This window comes from Ptychodera flava, chromosome 12 (assembly GCF_041260155.1).
Source record: "Ptychodera flava strain L36383 chromosome 12, AS_Pfla_20210202, whole genome shotgun sequence".
Taxonomy (NCBI): Eukaryota; Metazoa; Hemichordata; class Enteropneusta; family Ptychoderidae; genus Ptychodera; species Ptychodera flava.
Genome location: NC_091939.1, coordinates 26049386 through 26069599, shown reverse-complemented (window position 1 = coordinate 26069599; position 20214 = coordinate 26049386). Strand labels below are relative to the sequence as shown.

Below are 20214 nucleotides of genomic sequence, written 5' to 3'. Positions count from 1 at the left end.
TATCTGTGCCACACAGGAATTAATACGCAACTGCCTAAAGTGAAGGGATGGGGATTCCACTAGCCAGCGGTCCCTTTAAGAATACGATCAATCAACAAGTACTATGATTCTTACATATGTCACGATTATATATTGTCTATAACGAAGTTTACACATTGGCTTGGTGAATCATTTTGTAAAATTGAACTATGTTAAAGTGTAATGTTACAAAGGGTGAAACGACGGTCAAAGGTTAAGGACTTCCTCCGTGTAGGTTGTTTTGGTAATTTGAACGACCGTCTGGATATCAGTTGCGTTTTGCTATGGCTTGTGTATACTTTTGGCACATTCAGGGGCATAGAACATCCATTTAAAACATGTCCTTAATAATAAAATGCGTCAGACTTGTCCCAGGATCAAGGCTGTGGCCTGGCAAAAATTACGGATATGCCTAAAATCCGGGCCTACAGAGAATAGCATTGATCGCGATTTCAGGTTTGCTACACGCGCGCATTCGGCCAAAGTTTGTTGTTGCATGCGTGACTCACGGTTGTGGTAGCATTAGTCTGAGCCATGAATTATTTTGGTTTTTACTTTCGTCGTTGTCTTGGAAAATGTTGACAATCCGACATATAGGCCCTACATTTATTTTTGCATGTTAATGAAAGAAAAATGACGTCATTTGAGATCAACGCTTTTTATTGTCAATTAGGCTAATTCCTTCTTTTTGTTTTGATATTTAGGCCTATGTGCCCACAGACTTGAAGCAAGTCCATGTCTTTTGTTCAATTGAAAACTTCACAAAATCGTATCGCCCAAAATTAAAGCTAATCAAGCTGTTGCACTGAATGCGCATGGTCCTCACTATCGTGCGAAAGGCCTATCAAGTCGTGACGTGATGTAAAATTCTGGTTTAGAAATTAACCAGTGACTGATGATGACAATGGCTTGAAAACAGGCCGATTAATTTCATAAACTTGAATGGTTTATACTCAAACCATGCCCACAAAGTTGCCACTTGTGGTTGGCTTAAAGATGAGCCAATGAATTTGTCGGTATATAAACAAACCAACGATGCCAGTGGCTCAAATTTAAACCGATAAATTATATTGTCACGGGCTTAAAAAGAAGCCATTTGGCTTAAATTTATACCATGACGGGCTTGATAATAAGCCACTAATGTATTGGTATGAATACACGCCATCTATACTCTGTGTGGTGGCGTGACTTCAAACCTTAAAAACCTTCGTGGATTTCGGGCAAACCGAAATATTTCAACTGGTTCACCCGCAAGCCACCTACAAACCAAGTGGTTATATTTCAAGCCAGAAGAATTTGCAGTGTAGGTAGTGGCTAGAAACATACTGGTAACAGCTTTTAATTGATTTCAACCCTATTGATTCCTTTTTGAAATATTACCCACAGCTCGATGTTCTTGGATTTCGAAAAGCACACTCTGTTACCCAGGAACTTGTCATCCGGACGGTCCTCCAAGTACCTGTTCCTGTACGACCGGTTTTTCCGGTGAAGGGTGTCTTACAAGTAAGTTTCACCCCCTGGTATATTATTTACCCACGTATCACTGATAGGTTGCAATCGGTGATAAGGATGTTAGTCGTGAAGTAAGAGGTGCTACATCAGGAAGAGATGTTCATGAACGAGAACATGCAAGTATATGACATCAATGATTGATCGCAAGGCGATATCATCAGTGTAGTCTTTCCCTCACACTTCAAGAAGAACGAATGCCATTAACTGGATTGGCAAGGCTATTATTTGTATTTGATCAACTATTCAGGAAACGTTACTGTATATTTTTATGAATTATCAAAACTGTGATAATGCTATTAACGGTTGCAACTGATGTCTTCATACAGAAAAGGTGCCTGGTACATACAAACAGGAGCTGCCTATTTCCATTAATGTTCTGTTTATCTCCATTCAGTACACTGACACCTTATCAAGTTGCATGAATGACAATTTTTCACATTGATTCTGTGTGTTTAACGTTATCACCCAAACATACTGCTGAGTTCCTTTACGTTCCTACCACAGGTCCTTTGTTTTCCTGTTCTTATGCAACTCTCGGCCTGCCAATTACTGTTAAAAAATCTGCTGTAAATTGAGGGGTACCAAACTAACAATAGTCTTGAAATCAATTAATACGCCCAATGTACCACCAGAAAATCTTTCTGCACATACAGAGGAAACATAAATATACTTTGCAATCATTCTTTTATGGGTAATGTTTGAAAAGAGATCTCAGAGTCTCGGGAAAGTAATATTTGGTTTCCGAAGGAAACGTTTAACATATATTCAAGTTGATATCATACTATATATATCATCAATATCTGTTGTATTTCTATAATAATAGGTATGATCACAAATGTGATTATACACATTTGTCAGTTTGCAAATTTTGAGAGCTCTTCTTATTCTTCTAAATAATAAAATCTAATAATATATATTTACTATATTGGTGTAGTTGATAACGATGCAGAGCCTCTTGACTGCTGGGCCAAAGTGATACGGTTGGTGAATGGAACCAAAATTGACTGGAAAGAAGCTGAGTGTGTGAACTCGCAACAACAAACTGTTTACGTTAATGACCGAGGGATAAATCACATTGAAATAGAATGGACAACATTCTTTAAAGGCGCTGACAGTTTTCCTTCAAGACCTGATTATGTTAAAGATTTCAAGGTTGGAGTCACAGGATCGTATGCCCAATTCCTGATTAGATCAAAAGGTAGGTAGTTTAATGTACATACTTATTGCATGGTATGGTTTATAAAATAAATTTTTGTATTCTTGAAGTGACAATTTTTCAAATACAACGATTTTTCCGGGTGTCTTCCTGTAATTGAATTCATTTCTGTTTATTCCCTCAGCCGGTAATAGTACAACACCGATATACAAACATTGCCCCTCACTACAAGGCTATGGGTCATGGAACCCATCAGTGGGGACACCAGTCGACTGCCTGGCTAATGAAGATACACGTTATGTCTTTCAGAATGAAGACATGTAAGTATACACCATCAAGACTGCTTATTATGTTATTTTTTATGGATCTTAGTCATCAATTTTAGGCTTGCTTGTGTGAGGGGGAGGCAATTTCTCTCCAATGAACGTGAAGCTCAACAATGATTTTTTTTAATCCTCAAAATGCAGGAAATACAATATAAGCAAAAAACGTAAACCTACTCACAAATGGCAATCTTGATACTCAGAATAAAATCAGTCCCGGTTTATGTACACTTGTTTTGGTCGCAAATTAATCCGAAAGTATGCATTCAAATTATCCCACTGTACATGTCTGTTCGTCTTTCAGATTGCAAATAGATACGACAATCACAAATGGTGGTTTCATACAAACGTCAGGATACCCTGATATAACCAAGACGAAATATGAATATTACCAAGGTCGTACGCTGACAACCTCAGTTAGTTTTACCTTTGATTTCAAAGCTCCGTACCATTGTGTGTTAAAAACGTCTTGTGTTGATAATCTCCTGGACAGAGGCCTGCCATTTACCAAACAGGTAAAGTTTAATTTACGCGTACAAGAAATAAAACAGAAAAGAAACTCTCGAAATGTTTTTGTGGAAGACGATGTGTTGTCAAGGATAGATTAAAACCTAGGCGAAATAGTCGTTGATCGAATATTTCATAAAAAAACATGCAAGATATCAATTCCGGGATGGTCCTGGGAGTTTAATGGAGGCACGTATTTCCACTGGCGAGGTAAAAATCAACGCCAAAGTGTTTCACTAGCCGACGAATACTTCTCTTTGACAGGAATAGATTTAAAGCAACAAGCATATGTTAAGAAATTTCCCACTGTATGTACTTTTGAGAGAAAGAAAACAAATATGTCAATCATTACTCGTCATAATACCTTGTCGACAATATACGAACTTTGTGTCTGTCATTTCATTCAATTGAAAGAAAGATGACAGACATAGATCTCACCAGTTTTCCCTTCACAACCGTCCATTTTTATTCCAAGGCAAATGTAAGTATCTCTTGGTCTGGATGGGTGGATGACGAGTCTTATGTCGACCACTACGAAATTAATGTCCTGCCATCGCAGTCAAACAACGGTTTCTTGAAATGTTCAGAGGACAGAGCCATGGCCGAGCAATGTGATGTGTATGCACCAACATCGAATTGTTCCGTTACACTCTCCAACATAGGTAAGAGTTACATTCTTCTAGTGTTTAAAAATCGATATACTAATATATGGTCTTCAAAGCTATATGAAAATGACCTTAGGTCCGATGGAATTCGTTCTCCAATGTGATTAAACAAAATCTATCCTCATTTTCAGGTGTATACTGCGTTCTCCTGACGGTGACAGACAAGGCAGGAAACCACGATAATGCGATGAGATACCTTATGTTTGACAACGTGAACACACCTCACATTGACAACACTGGTCACTATCCTATGAGAGTGGAATCGGCAGCTCAGAACACCAGCCACACGTGGATAACCAACGCTAATCCAAGGGTAACGAGATGATAATATTATGATCCTGTCATCAAATTATTTTCAGGAAAATCACCAACTCATACATTTTCGCAGAGTGGCACTGTGATACATTTCATTGCCATTATCTAAGTGGTTTTATGATATTTTTTGGTTAACTTTTTGGTGAACGTAAGAATAATATGTGTAATTATGGACTTCATACCCTTTCAGATTCAAGTTAAATGGGTTCGCCATTTCACCAACGAGTTTCACAAAAATGTTGGCTTATTACATGGGATCGACGATTACTCATTGAATGTTTTGCCCGCGTATGACGAGCTGACTGGTCAACCGCCATACACAAGGTCACGAGAAGCCATACCAAATGCCCATGGCATGATCAAATTTGAAATTGCGTTTGGAGTTGACCAACAGGGAGGAGAAACCTTGACAGGTGCAACAACGTGGTCTACAGTGAATGATGTGGAAGTAAGTTGCAACATAACATACAATGGTTGCATTGCACTGTCTGTTGCAAATCGTGGCCTTTCATATTATATCCAAATTGCTTGCTGTTTTTATTAGAATTCTATTCGACTGTTTTGACATATCATTGCAAATATTATAGGCAATATGAATGTCACGTTATGTAATATTCAAGATGATAACATAGACTCATCAAACACATTCCCTGTAGGCAGAAGAGGTAGAAGTAGACATTTATCATCAAGATGGCGATACTATCAGAATCTGGATAAAAGGCTACGATGCAATGGAGAACACCGTTGTTGATAATGTCACCGTACACTCAGATTCGACCCCGCCTGAAATTGGTGAGATGTACCTGACTCGAAATGGAGTTGACTACCTCGCAGTTCACAATTCACAAGACCTGTATGAAATGATGTAAGCATCGTTTATGAAATAACATTTCAGAGAAATTCTGCGAAACTGAAACACATCAAGTGAGTTTTGAAGGTGCCATAGAAGTCATTGGGCTGTCAAATTCAGAGTGTCTTGTATAGTGTGATTATGTTGGCATTGGCTTTATTATCACCAATAGATTGCGGAGAAACAGAAGATTGACAGATTGACATACTTTTTCCGCACACTGTTTTTTTTCTATAGAGTGGTGTTCGATGCCTTTGATGATCATAGTGGTCTCTTTGTAGTCCATTGGGAATTATTCGACATGGAGAACAAAACCTTGGTACACGGAGAAGGCAGCCTACCTGTTGTCAGGTCACCTGTAAGTATGTGCAGGGTCAATTTTGAGAGAATGTCGCATGGAAACCAATCTCACTACGAAGCATTGGTTCACATTATTCTGTCCATGCATTGTGTGACAGTGTCAAATATGTATTCTATGCATCGTTAGCGAAAATTTGTATTTTGTCAGATCAGATGTAAGCCCATTTCACTAAAATTCTTAAAATGGTATTGTCTGGTTTCTAACTTTTTATGCCATCTGAATCATTTTAATATGAACACTTCTTATTTGATCATGAAATTAATGGCGAATCGAACGATCTTAAAAATGCCAGATATATAATGACAGCTGCTGATTTTTAAAGGAGCTCTAAAGCTGTGCTACAGTCATACTGCATGTACTAATTGATACTGTTGTAGGGTGTCGGATAGGCAAGACTCACAGCTACACTTTGCATTACTCTGTATGCCCCCCAGCTTTCCGAACATATGCGTAAAACTAATAGCTCAGATCAAAGGACCGCTACCGACAAACGTTCAATCTTGGACACTTACACATTCAATGATTCGTTGGAATGCAAACATGTAAAAATGCCACTAACTGCTTATCAATTTTGCGAAATCCGCACATCAGTGCTAGATCAAATAGAGACCATATCATTTAAAGATGTCACGAAAAGACAAGGCAATTTCAATTTAAAAAGTTTTCAACGTATATCCGATTACCAATTTTTCATCCTTTATCGTCAAGATTATGACAACTGGGACACCATTGTCCTTTGATATCGTTTTAGATTATTCTTTTAAGAAAAGACCAAAATGTGTTCTTATATTGATAAAATAATGTTTCTGAAAGTAAAGTGGCTTGTTCTGTTCACAGGCGCTTGGCACATTGCTGGGATAATAATCGTATTTAATATGTAGAATGTCTATATACGACTTGATTATTCAATAAAAGAATCACTGTAAGTGATATTAGTGTAGGCCTATAGGCCTACATGTTGACTGGCATTATACATGAATGGCTATGGCTGCCTGGCTCGGGCCGGCGAACGCACTGCATAATCATCAATGTGTACTACATGACTTGATTATTTAATAAAGAATAACGGTACGTGATATTACTGTACATGTGAGCTAGCTTAACCGAGCGGCCGTAGAGCTGTGCAGGGCTTGGGCCCGGCTTGGGCCCGTTGTCCACCGCTGCACAGACCGGATGGGAAGGTGTGAAAGCTTTTCACCGCCCGATTTCATAAATCAGCAAAATTCATGATCTCTGAGCGTTTCCGGTGATAAAAACTGGTCAACGGTCAGATGGTTGCATAAACAATCAATCGACTGGCCTCTTTTGCCAAAAATCATACCTTACCCTATGCTACTGGCGAGAAATCATCCTGAAATTGGCTGGGCACACCAACCCAGCGCCGGCCATTTTGAATAAGCTACATGCATCGTATACGCCTGTGCATACAACCCTTGGCAGATGGCGTATTGTCTTTCAATTGCTCTTCTCTCATTGGACGCGTACATTGAATGCAGCTTATTCAAAATGGCCGGCGCTGGGTTGGTGTGCCCAGCCAATTTCAGGACGATTTCTCGCCAGTAGCATAGGGTAAGGTATGATTTTAGGCAGAAGAGGCCAGTCGATCGATTGTTTATGCAACCATCTGACCGTTGACCAGTTTTTATCACCGGAAACGCTAAGAGTTCGTGAATTTCGCTGGTGTATGAAATCGGGCGATGAAAAGCTTTCACACCTTCCCATCCGGTCTGTGCAGCGGTGGACAACGGGCCCAAGCCGGGCCCAAGCCCTGCACAGCTCTACAGCCGCTCGGTTAAGCTAGCTCACATGTACAGTAATATCACGTACAAGTCATGTAGTACACATTGATGATTATGCAGTGCGTTCGCCGGGCCCGAGCCAGGCAGCCATAGCCATTCGTGTATAATGCCAGTCAACATGTAGGCCTATAGGCCCACACTAATATCACGTACAGTGATTCTTTTATTGAAGAATCAAGTCGTATATAGACATTCTACATATTAAATACGACTATTATCCCAGCAATGTGCCAAGCGCCTGTGGTTCTGTTCATCAAATTTATGTGATATCTTTCGTAGGAGCCAAACGATTGCAACCCTCCTGAATGTACATGTATTCCACTTGGTGAGTGTTACTACAGAAATTTCACCATCGAAATGAACAAAGAACTGATGTCAATACCGACTGGAACACATGACTATGATTACGTGTTTTCTGTAACTGTGACCAATAACGCGATGTTGCAGACAACTCGTCAGTTTCAGGTATTTATGATTAACTTGATGTTTGCTCGCAAAAAAAGATCATTTGTTCAACGGTTCGATTTCTACTTACCGTGGATGTGGACGAGCTGTACGATATCTCACGTGCATATCAATAAATGGTCCAAAACTATAAACTTCTCAATATGTTTGGATAATACTGGTGAGCTTCATACAGTTATTGTAAAGCATGATAGCTTATAGATATTATATAGTTGTTCGATTTGTTCCCAGAATTAGGCGCCCGGTCAACTAATAAGCTAACTTCATCTTTAAAACAAACCGTTTTATCGTGATTTTCAACTCAAGTGATACAGTTCAGTTTATTTATTCCGGCTTCAATTAAGATAGTGAAACTCAATCATGGACACCTTGGCATTTTGATATTGATGCTAAGTTACGATCGGTACTTAGCTTTATGGCTTACAAGTTTGTGATAAAAATAGAATTCAATATTGAAACGCATTGTCATGTTGCTCTACACCTGCAGATAACAGTGGACGACAGCCCGCCACACGAGGGCAGTGTACATGACAGCTTGCCTGACTACCCGGATGTAGACTTCCAACAGAGCTCCGAGATATTTGCATCATGGGACGGATTCTTTGATAGAGAAAGCGGAATAATGTTATATGTGTACTACTTTGGAACTGACTGCTTGCTTGACAACGAAATCGCATTTCCAATTCAAGAACCGGTAAGTTGATAAATGCGAGATATGTAAAATGTCATGTAGGTCAATCATAAGTCTCATTTTGAAAAAAATTCATCTATATTAACGTTTGGCAAATAATACACAAAACACCTGTTAAAATAATCAGAGAAACAGTATCACCAGAAAGTAAGGAACCTGCAAACATGTTTACGCATGTACTATGTCAACAATGATGTCCCAATGATGTCCCAAAGCATGACCTATCCGGTCCTTTACATTCAGTAATGTCAAAACAAAATCAGTTCCAACTCACAAAAGATTCTACTGTGCGATGTATTTTCTCCCAGCTATCAACTACCATGTCAACACAAGTTCAGTGGACAGCGCCTCTTCCTGGTCGGTATCACTGCACTGTCATCGCCTACAACCGAGCGATGGAGCCGTCCAATCCTGTGTGTTCTGACGGTGTCACTGTTGATGTAAGCGAACCAATCATCACGGACGTTGTTATTGATGACGTGTACACAAGGCCAGGGTTGGCGAATGATGGCAGTGGTACAGTTTGGCTTATCGATGAAAATATGAATAAACATGAATTACTGAATGCATCAGACGCATGCATGTAAGTGGAACTGATTCACAATAAATTAACACGTCATTCTCATAGTATTTTCGAACTATTTCAAACACTAAAATTAAATGTTGAACAAATGGGATTTAAATAAGAATTTTACTACGTTTTAAAATGCTTATGTTTTGTCCATTTAAATTGTACATCAAGAAACTATTTAAACTTTTTCATTTCTCTTACCGAAGGAATTCGTCTCGGTTGGCGGTAGACGTGTCCCTGTTTCCGAGTTCTGAAGTACAATCTATTACAACATTGACTGATGAAGAATGTGACGATATTGGAAGTTTACCCCGTCAGCTGTTCCTGAGAAAAGAAAATCACGTAAGTTTATACAAAGTTTGATAGACATGTTCAGCGGCACTCACAGATCAGCAACTTTACGCAGTATACCAGCGTTGGAAATCTATCCTTATTTGAAGACGTTGAGACAGTAACATTATGAGTGTCCTTAGAGCCACTGTTGAGTTAAATGTAGTTATGGAGCAACTATTAGAAGATTTTTGAGACGACAATATCATTAAAAATTTTTCCCCGAAATCATTTTAAACCGAGTATCAACCATTTCAGCTATCTCTGGCATGGAAAGGCGAAGATGAAGAGAGTGGTATCTACGACTACGAAGTCGGCTTGAGTAGTGCGCCCTCAGGGTTGATTCCTGATATTCTACCTTTAACATCTACCAAGTCACATCCTGCGTTTCTTACCTATCATCCTAACCTTGGTGAAGGTGTTGAGTTCTACGTTGTAATAAAGGCAACCAATAAAGCAGGCATTGAAAAAGCCAAGGTAAATTATTTGAATAGAAATGTTATTCCCAACGTTAGAACACTTTTCCCTTGACTGTGCAGACAAGTCTATATGGTCGACATATAAACTCGTATAATAAGTATGTGAAAAGGAGAAGCTAGTATGAAGTGCAGCATTTGTCAGCTGGATTAGCCATCCGTTTTTGACGGTTGTGTTTCAATAGTTTGCACATCGTTTAAATGACAGATCCATTCGACCAGAATGTTGCAAAACGCTAAAAGTTGAAGTAGGATAAGACATTGGATCACGTGTTTTTGTGGGTGAAGGAGTCCAAATGTATGCAATACGTGACTAAAATAACTTCGTTAAAGCCGCACTTTTCAATCCCAGGTTCTCGCATTAGTGGAGTTCTCCTCCCAGTCAAACACATGGCCAGTACGATGTTTGATTTCTATAACATTAATTACACAAACTGACCTCAACCTTTTGTCACATTTTGCTAATCCTGCAAACATAGTGTATGCAAGCTTTTGATTGACGGCCAGTTCAAATTACCAACGGTCATTGATTCCCCTCCACAAACGCTCGATTTTCCTTAAAAATTGTCTTCCAGTTGCGTTAGACATTGAATATAACCACAGAGTTCGATCGGCAGCAACTTCACGCTGACCGCTTGGCAGTCTGTCTGTGTTTTTGCGGCCGGGGAAAACTAAAAAGTGGCATTTTCTGGAGCGTGTGCCCGCGTGTTGCCTGTTTGGTGTCCACTTACACAATGAACGCTGCCATACCTTGGCGTCCTTTTAAAGGAAGGCTCCGCCTTTAATGAGGAATGAGGAAAGGTGGAATTTCTCTCAGAGCCAAAATATGTCAAGAACATTGCAGGGTTCAAACTTCAGGAAAAAAAACGATGAGTGAGCATTTTCCAAAATCTAAAAGTAACTTTTATTCTTTTGTTGGCTTAACTAGTTTGTAGGTCCCATCGTTGTCGAGGTTACACCCCCTGAATTCAATGGTGACATCACGGTCACTTTAGAGGAAGATGATGTCGGACGCAGTTACCTCGTTGCTAGGTGGAATCAAGACGCGTTCTACGATGACGATGATTTAGATTCACTGGAGGACTATCAAGTTGCAGTCGGTAGGATGATATATGATAATAACTTTAAAAAAAACTCTTTAATTTGTAATCGCTATTCTGTAGATACTTTTTTCACATAAGTGCCACATAGGTATATTCTACAGTATAAACAATTTTGCAAATGCGAAATGCAATTAGCACAATGCTTCATATTGTCAAATTGAACTCATTACATACATACATAGATACATAGATACATACATACATACATACATACATACATACATACAACCAAGCTTCGGCACAAATTTGGGGACCGGGAAAATCTGGACACAAATTTGGAATTTGTGGCATCAGATGGGGGACCACTATGGATCTTAAGGTCAATTTTGGTACTTTTATAAACTTATCCATATAATCACTTAAATAAAGTGGAATTTCATAGAAAACACGCATGAAATAATGTTTAGCTATGTAAACATGTTTCTAAGTTGTTTTCCTGAAGAAACAAGGAAGAAATAGAAAGATGTCCCAAAATTGACTGGTGTATTCATTGTATAAACATAGGTCCCCACTTTATAGAGTGTAATCAACAGAGTGTGAACTACTACGGATTCACAAGACAACTTTGGTACCGATGTTAAACTTGTAAAAAAAACATCTCTCTCATTATACCAAGCTTAATATATGTAATATAAAGCTAGAAAAGCTACTTTAGGTGGTTTTCTTATAGAAACGTTAATACGAATCAATGGAATCATGTCTTACCATCGTCTTTTTCATATTGTATTCAAAGAAAAAGCATGGTGAAAACTCATGTCCCAACTTTATAGAGTGTAATCAATGGAGTTTGAAACAATATGGATTCACAGGGTAACTTTGGTACCGTTTACCGTTTCGGTACTGTTTAAATTTTAAAAAATCTCTCTCTTTACATTGAGCTTTAAAATGATCAAGCCCCTTGCTCCGTCATCACACCTGCAAACATCAGAATGTTTGCTCTATGATCACATGTCCACTTTATGACACTGTGCTAGCTGTAAATGTATAATAGCTGAAGAATGACGCACGTAAAAGTACGAAATTTTGTTGGAGCAAAAATCTTTGTAATACAACTGTGCTGATAAACACAAACTATACATTTTAATCTGCAACAGCGTTAATTGTACTTTACCAAGGTATACAAAAGAAGAGACAATTCAAATTCTCAAGAATCTTCCATTAAAACTACCTAAATCCTTCAATAACTACTCATTGTAGGTGAAATATGAATGAAACGAATGCAATGTTTAAAGATACTGATTGAAAATTAATATTGGGGCAACGCGTGTATGAGATCCCAAAATTCTGTTGTCCGTATGGGGCAGATACATTTCAAATCTTTCTGGCCCAAAAATAATCTGGTGACATATTGATTTTTTTTTATCAATTTCAACCTCACACAATCTTTCAGTGAGAGAAAAATTATGTAAATTGCAAACAAAATTGTGGCTCAATCACCCTTAATGTATTGTAATTTACAGTTACTTAAAATTACGTGATGTGTTTTTCTTAGGGAAACAACATTAATATAAATAAATAGAAAGATGTTCCACAATTGCCATGTGTTTTCATACTGTTGTCCCAAAACGCAAGGTGTAAACATATGTCCCCACTTTATAGTGTGTAATCAACGGAGTGTGAACAGATACGGATTCACAAGCAAATTTTGGTACCGATCATGTCAAACTTTTCTAAAAAAATCCTTTCATCACATCAAGCTTAATATATGTGAAGGTGAAGAAAATAATGGAACAGAGAGCATTATGTAACACTGGGAAAAACTAAACAAAGTGAAGCCTTTATTTCTGAGAAAAGTAACGGTCTTTTACAAGTCAAAAACTGCAATATGCTACAACACTGGTAACATACAGTATGTGCAAGTAAATGAAAGAAAGTTTTTGTAGCCTAAGGATAACGTGTGACCTGCCACTCAGATGTCACAGCTACAGCCAGACACTCTTGCCAAACTCTAGGCTTTATCGTTCACATACACGTCAATGGAGTCATACATATAACTTCTATCAACATAACCGTACAACTTCTCTCTGATAAATCAAACTCAATAATAATATCATCAAAATCAAAATGAATCTTATGAAATTCCTGAAAAAATGATAACTCATCAGAGATGAGTCCCCCTTGTCATTTGTTTTTTTATATTGTGACAAGCCTCCTTACACCACTTCTACAATTGTTCGAATTTGCATTTAAAACTATTTCTAAAAAAATCCCTCTCATTTCACTAAGCTGTAATATAAAGCTACAAAAAACTATTTTACTTTTTTCTAATGAAAATATATAAATCGAAAGTTGTCATCCTCAGTATTGTCTGTGTTCATATTGAAGTCAAAGAAAAAAGCATGGTGAAAACGCATTTCCAAACTGAGAGAGTTAACAATGGAGTATGAATCAATAAGGATTCACAAGGTAACTTTGGTACTGATTTTCAACTTTCTAAAAATCCCCCTCATTACATCAAGCTTAAGGATGATCAAGACGCTAAATGATCAAACCTGCAGACTACAGAACGCCCTCTTTATGACCCATGTCCACTTTATGACACTTTATGTATGATAGCTCAAGAATAATATACATAAAAATTAGAAACTTTGTTGGAGCGAAAATCTTTGCAATTCAACAGTGTACTGACAAAACACAATCTATACATTTTAATATGCAAGGTTGTTAATTGTACTTTACCAAGGTAAAAAAATTAGAGGCAATTGAAATTCTCGAGAAACTCTGAGTATATAACAATGCAAATCATCATTGATAACACAGTCCCAAGTCTATTTTGCTATAATATTTGCTGTATATGGTAACTGTGGAATGACATTGATGTACCTTGTGCTGGGCCTGTAAATGCAAAACAAGTCACCTTAGATGACACAGTCCCTGCTTTTTCTATTTTATTATTATCTTTTGCAGCTAGGTAGCTGTGAAGTGACATTGATGCAACTTGCCATAGGTGTGTGACTTGTCAAAATAAAGTATTCTGCAGCATTCAATAAATGATCCATCTCTGCCGGTCATGACCATAAAAGGAACTTTAAATGATGAAACAATGGACAACACCATCTGTGCCCCAAATGCCATGATGGCATGTACATGCATGTACATGCATGATATGGTGGAATTTCCAGAAGGGTATGGGATTAGTTTTATTAATTGGCCATTTTGGATTGTAAAATGAAAAAAGAATAATGTGCACATGTTTGCCATGGTACTTTACCTTTGTAGCAAGTTTGAACAAAACCAGTTCATGGATGTTAGAGTTCTGGTTCAAAGAAAAGAAACACAAACAATCTAGCGGCCGATAGAGCTCTGCTGTGATATTGGCATACTTATACAAGGGAACTATTGAGGATAAATTTGTACAACACATATAAAATGACCTGTTTGACGAGTTTTTCCTTAAGAGAATTGTATTTACATTGCCTCAAATTACAAAAATGCAATTTTAATGATTTAAATAAATCTTACCGGAGTCAACCTTAGAGATATACATAACGCATGTCAAAGGAATTACACAGGCATGTTGGACAAAAAAGGGGTGGTGTAATTTCATTGACTTAAAATAGGAAATTTCACAATTCTTTGACTTGATTTGACTCACTTCACTCATGGAGACCTCCATAGTCACCTTTACAGCAGTCAAACAGGCTGTTCTCAAAGAACCAGTTTAAGACCAAAAACAGCAAAAATTGCCCCCAAAATATGAATATGCAAATATCAATACAATTTGAACAAATCTGACTTAGGTCATCCCTAGGGATCTGCATATCAAATTTAAAAGCAATCGACCAGTGGTTTCAGAGAAGGGCGGCAATTGCTGATTGATGACGGACGGACAGTCCGACGGATGACGACAGACAATCAACTTATCTGAAAAGCTCCACGTTGCTGACAGCGAAGCTAAAAAATGTAGAAAATGACTGTGTTGTAGCCATATTGGATCGTATTATAAAATCAAAGACATGTGTATGTATGGTATAGCACTTAACCTTTTGACCAAGGGCTAGTTGAACAGTTTTGAGTTATGGTTCAAAAACATGAAAATTCAGCAACAATAAAACGGCTGTCTGGCAGCCATACTGTATCATTTCACAAAACTGACATGCATAGGCATGCTGCAGTACTTTATCTTTGTGCTAAGTTTGAACAAAACTGGATCAGGGTTGTTTGAGTGATATACTTAAAAGACATGAAAAATGGCTACAAAATGGTTGTTAGTTGGCCATATTATATCATATAAAACAAATTGATGTGAATATGTATGCCATAGTGCTTTGCCTCTGTGCCACAAGGAACTTCACAAGGAACAACACAAATTTTTTTGGCCTAAGCACGATCAGGTTTTTTATATCTTAAAAGGAAACACAACCAAGGCTGATCTTGTTATTGTTTTCCTCGAAATTTGGTAGGTAGGAAAAAAGTCAGTTGTATCTCACAATTTTAGTAAAACCGACATTAACTTGACAAGATTACACTTTAGACACTTAGAAGAGATAACTGTAATTTTAATCATGGGAAAAGGTATAGTGATATCTGCACCTATTACGGTCTACAGACAAGTGGCACTTTTAAGATGAGTTTTACCTGGTGTGATTTGTGACTGCTAAAAATGATTTTCCGATAGACTGACAAATCCTAAAGATCTTGCACATAAAAATCGGCTTTGGTATGCTTCTCCCTTTCATTTGCTTGTTACTTTTTTGTTTTCAGCCTTATTCATGTTATAAATTTTGTACTTGACACCCGTCTAATGTTTACAGTCCAGTACAACCATGCTGCAATCAATAATCTGGAGGCAAGTTGTCTTCCCTTGCATGGACTTGGTTTTCCAATGTTTTATGACATCAGGATCCTTAAGCAGGAAATCTAGCTGTTTTTTGGTCCACTTGACATATTTTCTGCCCATTTGCACAGCACCAGTAAGTGAAGTTTTACATACCTGTTTAGCAGGTTTGTGACATGCTGTCTTGTCTTCCTCTCGTGTGAACTGCTGTCTCCTTTTTGAGTTTACAGAAGCTGTTGAACTTCTTTCTTCCACATTCTGTTTTTCATTCCCTTCATCTTCTTCATCTTCATCTTCCCCATCTTCATCAACTTCATCAGCATCGAAGGAAACTGTCTCGTTTGGATCAATTGATTCCAGTATTGTTCATGCAGCTGACATTGTGACACCACGAGCCTATAACCGATGTCAGTTGTGCCAGAAAACTCTCTGGGTATGATGAGGAAACACAAAGTCATAGAACCTACTCAAATGCACTGAGAATTGGGTTTGCACTCCGAGACCTGGCACTAGTAGTAAGAAATGGATACATAACAGAGGAGTTAAATTCAAAGGCTGCTGAAGTTGATAAATTCTTGAAATTACATGAGACCGATTGGAATGTAAAAGTGACTGCGTCTGCTTTGCGCCAAAGACAGCAATGTAGCTGGGAGAAACCAAAACTGATTCCTCTCACTGAAGAGTGTGTGGCTTTTGATACCCATCTAAAGGAAACAGAAAAAAAAATAAAAGAGAAGATCGAACAACAAGGACTGATGACAGCCAACACATACGAAGAGCTCACTGCTGTAACTCTTGCACAGATTATCCTGTTCAATAGAAGGCGGCCCAGGGAGGTTGAAGCTCTCACTATAGAAGAGTATTTGAAGCAAGTAAACGAGAAACGCCAAATCCATGATGAAATAGCCAAATCACTTACCACCCCTGAGAAAGTGGCCTTAGATGGACTGTCATTGATTATGGTCAGAGGGAAAAGAGGAAGGGGAGTACCTATATTGCTAACAGAGAACATGCGCGAAGCTTGAATATGACTATACAATACGTAAAAAAAAATGTGCCTGAAAGCAAGTTTGTATTCACAAGAGGTACACCTTGTGCCAGCACTCCTTTGAGAGCCCATGAAGTCATCAAGAAACTTGCCTCTGAAGCTGGACTCAAGGACCCAGAAAGCATTACCAGTACAAAATTGCGGAAGCACCTTGCAATAATGTCCCAAATTCTTTCTTTGAAGAAACATCAACTTGAGCAGTTGGCAAACCATATGGGCCACAATGTGGCAGTTCACAGAGAATATTACTCCCTAGGGAAGCTGTACTGCTAGCCAAAACTAGTAAAATTCTCTATTTAGCAGAGAAGGGGAAAAATACATGAGTTTCGGAATATGTCGCTTGATGAAATTCACATTTCTTTTGCAGTTTGCAAAACTTTTGCTAATGTCCTCATCTTTTCCCGACATAAGTCTGCTTTCTTTGATGAGTTACTTTTGTCTAGCTCAGTTTGCCCCACTTTCAAAATGTCTGAATCATTTCTCACGATAAGGGTGACATAATCAGCATTCATCTGACTCACAACCTGCGTAAGTTTGTATGACTGTCCAATACATCAAAGAAAATATGCCTGAAAGCAAGTTTGTATTCACAAGAGGTACACCTTGTGCCAGCACTCCTCTGAGAGCCCATGAAGTCATCAAAAAAACTTGCCTCTGAAGCTGGACTCAAGGACCCAGAAAGCATTACCAATACAAAATTGTGGAAGCACCTTGCAACAATGTCCCAAATTCTTTCTTTGAAGAAACATCAACTTGAGCAGTTGGCAAACCATATGGGCCACAATGTGGCAGTTCACAGGGAATATTACCGACTCCCTCAGGAAGCTGTACTGCTAGCCAAAACTAGTAAAATTCTCTATTTAGCAGAGAAGGGGAAAAATGCATGAGTTTCAGGATATGTCGCTTGATGAAATTCACATTTCTTTTGCAGTTTGCAAAACTTTTGCTAATGTCCACATCTTTTCCCGACATAAGTCTGCTTTCTTCGATGAGTTACTTTTGTCTAGCTCAGTTTGCCCCACTTTCAAAATGTTTGAATCATTTCTCACGATAAGGGGTGACATGATCAGCATTCATCTGACTCATAACCGGTGTAAGTTGATTTGAGATATCATGTTTGGTTGGTAGTAACATCGTAGCTCTCTTAAGACGTTTAGAAGGAGAGGTGGTAGTTTCTTCTGGGCAAGTACGCAGTTTCAATGTCTTGCTACGAAAGTACCCTTTGCAGTCATTGCAGTGAAGATACTTTGTAATGGCTTGTTTGCTGCAAAAGCATGGCCTTTTGCGTATGATTAAGTCCTCAGCTTCACCAAGAAGAACTGCTTTGTTGTGGTTATGATTGCCAAGATTCCTTTGTTTCATCCATTATTTATTGCCTTCCTTTCCATTTCTTGGTAGTGATAAAGCTTGAGCCACAAGTTGTTCGCTACTGTGCTTGCTGACTAAATGTCGTACAATTTTTTTTGGGTTTCTTCTCACCAAATAAACAGTACGCGTATTTGTCCCACTTTCTCTTTTCCGATGATACTCTGCTACTGCATACGGTACTATGTGTGCTTTATTAGTTTTAACAGCTTTTCTAGAAGATTTCGCCTTTTGCCTTGTTGGAAGTTTTGGTTCTGGGTCAACTAGTGCATAGCTATCACTCTCTGATGTCTTGTTCATACTGCCACTTGGAACAGGCTTTGATACAGTACAAGTACGTTCTGAAGAGGAAGTTTTGGAAAGTGGACTTGGGTCACAGCTATCACTCTCTGTTACTGTCTTGTTCCAACCATCGTTTGGGTCAATTTCACAGCTATTACTCTCTGTTACTGTCTTGTTCCCACTGCCATTTTGAACAGACTTGGATTCAGCACAGGTATCTTCTGAAGAGGAAGTTTTGGAAAGTGGACTTGGGTCATTTTCACAGCTATCACTCTCTGTTACTGTCTTGTTCCCACTGCCATTTTGAGCAGACTTGGATTCAGCACAGGTATCTTCTGAAGAGGTTTCGGAAAGTGGCATATGCATGTGCAGTTCGTCACGATGGATATTGACTGTAAAAGTCTCCTGTAGATTACTTGTGAGATTAGTTTTACAAGTTGTCTGTTGTGGCTGCATGAGTTTTATCTGACTGCATTCAATGCTGGAAACATGTCATTTTCTGAAAGCTCTTCATCATGTGGCTCGTAATCAGGATCAGAGTCATGCTTCACATCAACACTGGTATATTCTGGAGACAAGGGTTGGGAAATTGGCATCTGCAAACAAGACAAAATATCAATTTAGAAATATGTAATGTCTTTATGTTTCCCTCATGATCATAACTTTAATTTGAGTTTCTTTTACAAAATTTTACTGTGTGCATTCACCTTTAAAAGCCAATGTGAATGGCATAACCGCTGTTAGATCAACATAAAGGAAGTAGAGAACAAGCTCAGATATTTCAGAACCAAGGCTCTGGATGATAAAACAAAAGGATCACTGTGCAGCAATACACATTTTAGCCATTTTCAAGCTTGAATAATGTGTCATGCTTAACATTTCATTTACTGAACAAGATACATCAAAAATTGATTTCAGGGAGAATGATGCAGCATTATTTCAATTTGATATTTTCACCAAAGATGGCTACTGATATTTGAGTCATACATTTAATTTTTTTATCTGTTTTTGATTTTTTATGGTCTTACATGTTTACCAACAAATTATTCTTTACAGTAGAAAATTGCCAATGGCTGGTTCTCTTTTACAAGCCAGTGCTGAGTCCTGTTATGTAGAAGAAGTAATTTTTATCTTTGGTAACTTGCCTGTTTTTTAAGAAAAAATCAAGCAAATGCAGTGGCAAAAATGAACCCTGGCACCTTTTCACCTGGTAAGGCAGTGACTGTTTTCTAACGGGTCAAGAATTGCTCCCTCAGGAAGTTCACACCAGGCTTTGCTTTGATTAGACTTCTAAGAAGCAACAAACAAGCGTGCACTGCTATCTATGGCTTTTTGTAGGGGTATACAACTTATACTAAAACCGGATTATAAAATTCATTTTAGAAGTGATTCATAATGTGAATGACCGCCACTGTGATTGTTGACCTTGTTATATAATAGTGACACTCAGCCTAGACATGCACCCTGGACTCAAGAAAGAATCCATGTGTTATCACTTCGAGACACAAGAAATGAGAATGAATGACCTGTGTAATCACTTGAATATACCAGAGAAACATCCATTTTGTAAACACACTATTGCAACAAGGACAAATAGCAT

General features: G+C 38.2%; 2 protein-coding genes and 1 long non-coding RNA gene across 3 annotated transcripts in view; 2 read left to right on the top strand and 1 right to left on the bottom strand.

Annotated features, from left to right (window-relative positions):
* The first annotated feature begins 2923 nt into the window (after positions 1–2923).
* On the top strand, positions 2924–4174 carry LOC139146123 (uncharacterized). Its single transcript, XR_011555088.1, has 3 exons — positions 2924–3006; positions 3314–3524; positions 3992–4174. It is a non-coding gene; the product is annotated as an uncharacterized lncRNA (long non-coding RNA).
* Positions 4175–5647: 1473 nt separating this feature from the next.
* LOC139146207 (uncharacterized) overlaps positions 5648–20214 on the top strand; it is a 101551-nt gene continuing 86984 nt past the window's right edge. Inside the window, exons 1-7 of the mRNA XM_070717615.1 lie at positions 5648–5704; positions 7786–7971; positions 8459–8665; positions 8971–9245; positions 9440–9575; positions 9822–10040; positions 10968–11139. Of these exons, the coding sequence (XP_070573716.1) occupies positions 5648–5704; positions 7786–7971; positions 8459–8665; positions 8971–9245; positions 9440–9575; positions 9822–10040; positions 10968–11139 (1252 nt within the window). The remainder of the gene's footprint in view (positions 5705–7785; positions 7972–8458; positions 8666–8970; positions 9246–9439; positions 9576–9821; positions 10041–10967; positions 11140–20214) is intronic.
* The window catches only part of LOC139145519 (uncharacterized), a 51131-nt gene continuing 48238 nt past the window's right edge, over positions 17322–20214 (bottom strand). The window contains exons 7-8 of the mRNA XM_070716748.1: positions 18057–19210; positions 17322–17491 (exon numbers count right to left, since the gene is read on the bottom strand). Of these exons, the coding sequence (XP_070572849.1) occupies positions 19076–19210 (135 nt within the window). The 3' untranslated portion in view covers positions 17322–17491; positions 18057–19075. The remainder of the gene's footprint in view (positions 17492–18056; positions 19211–20214) is intronic.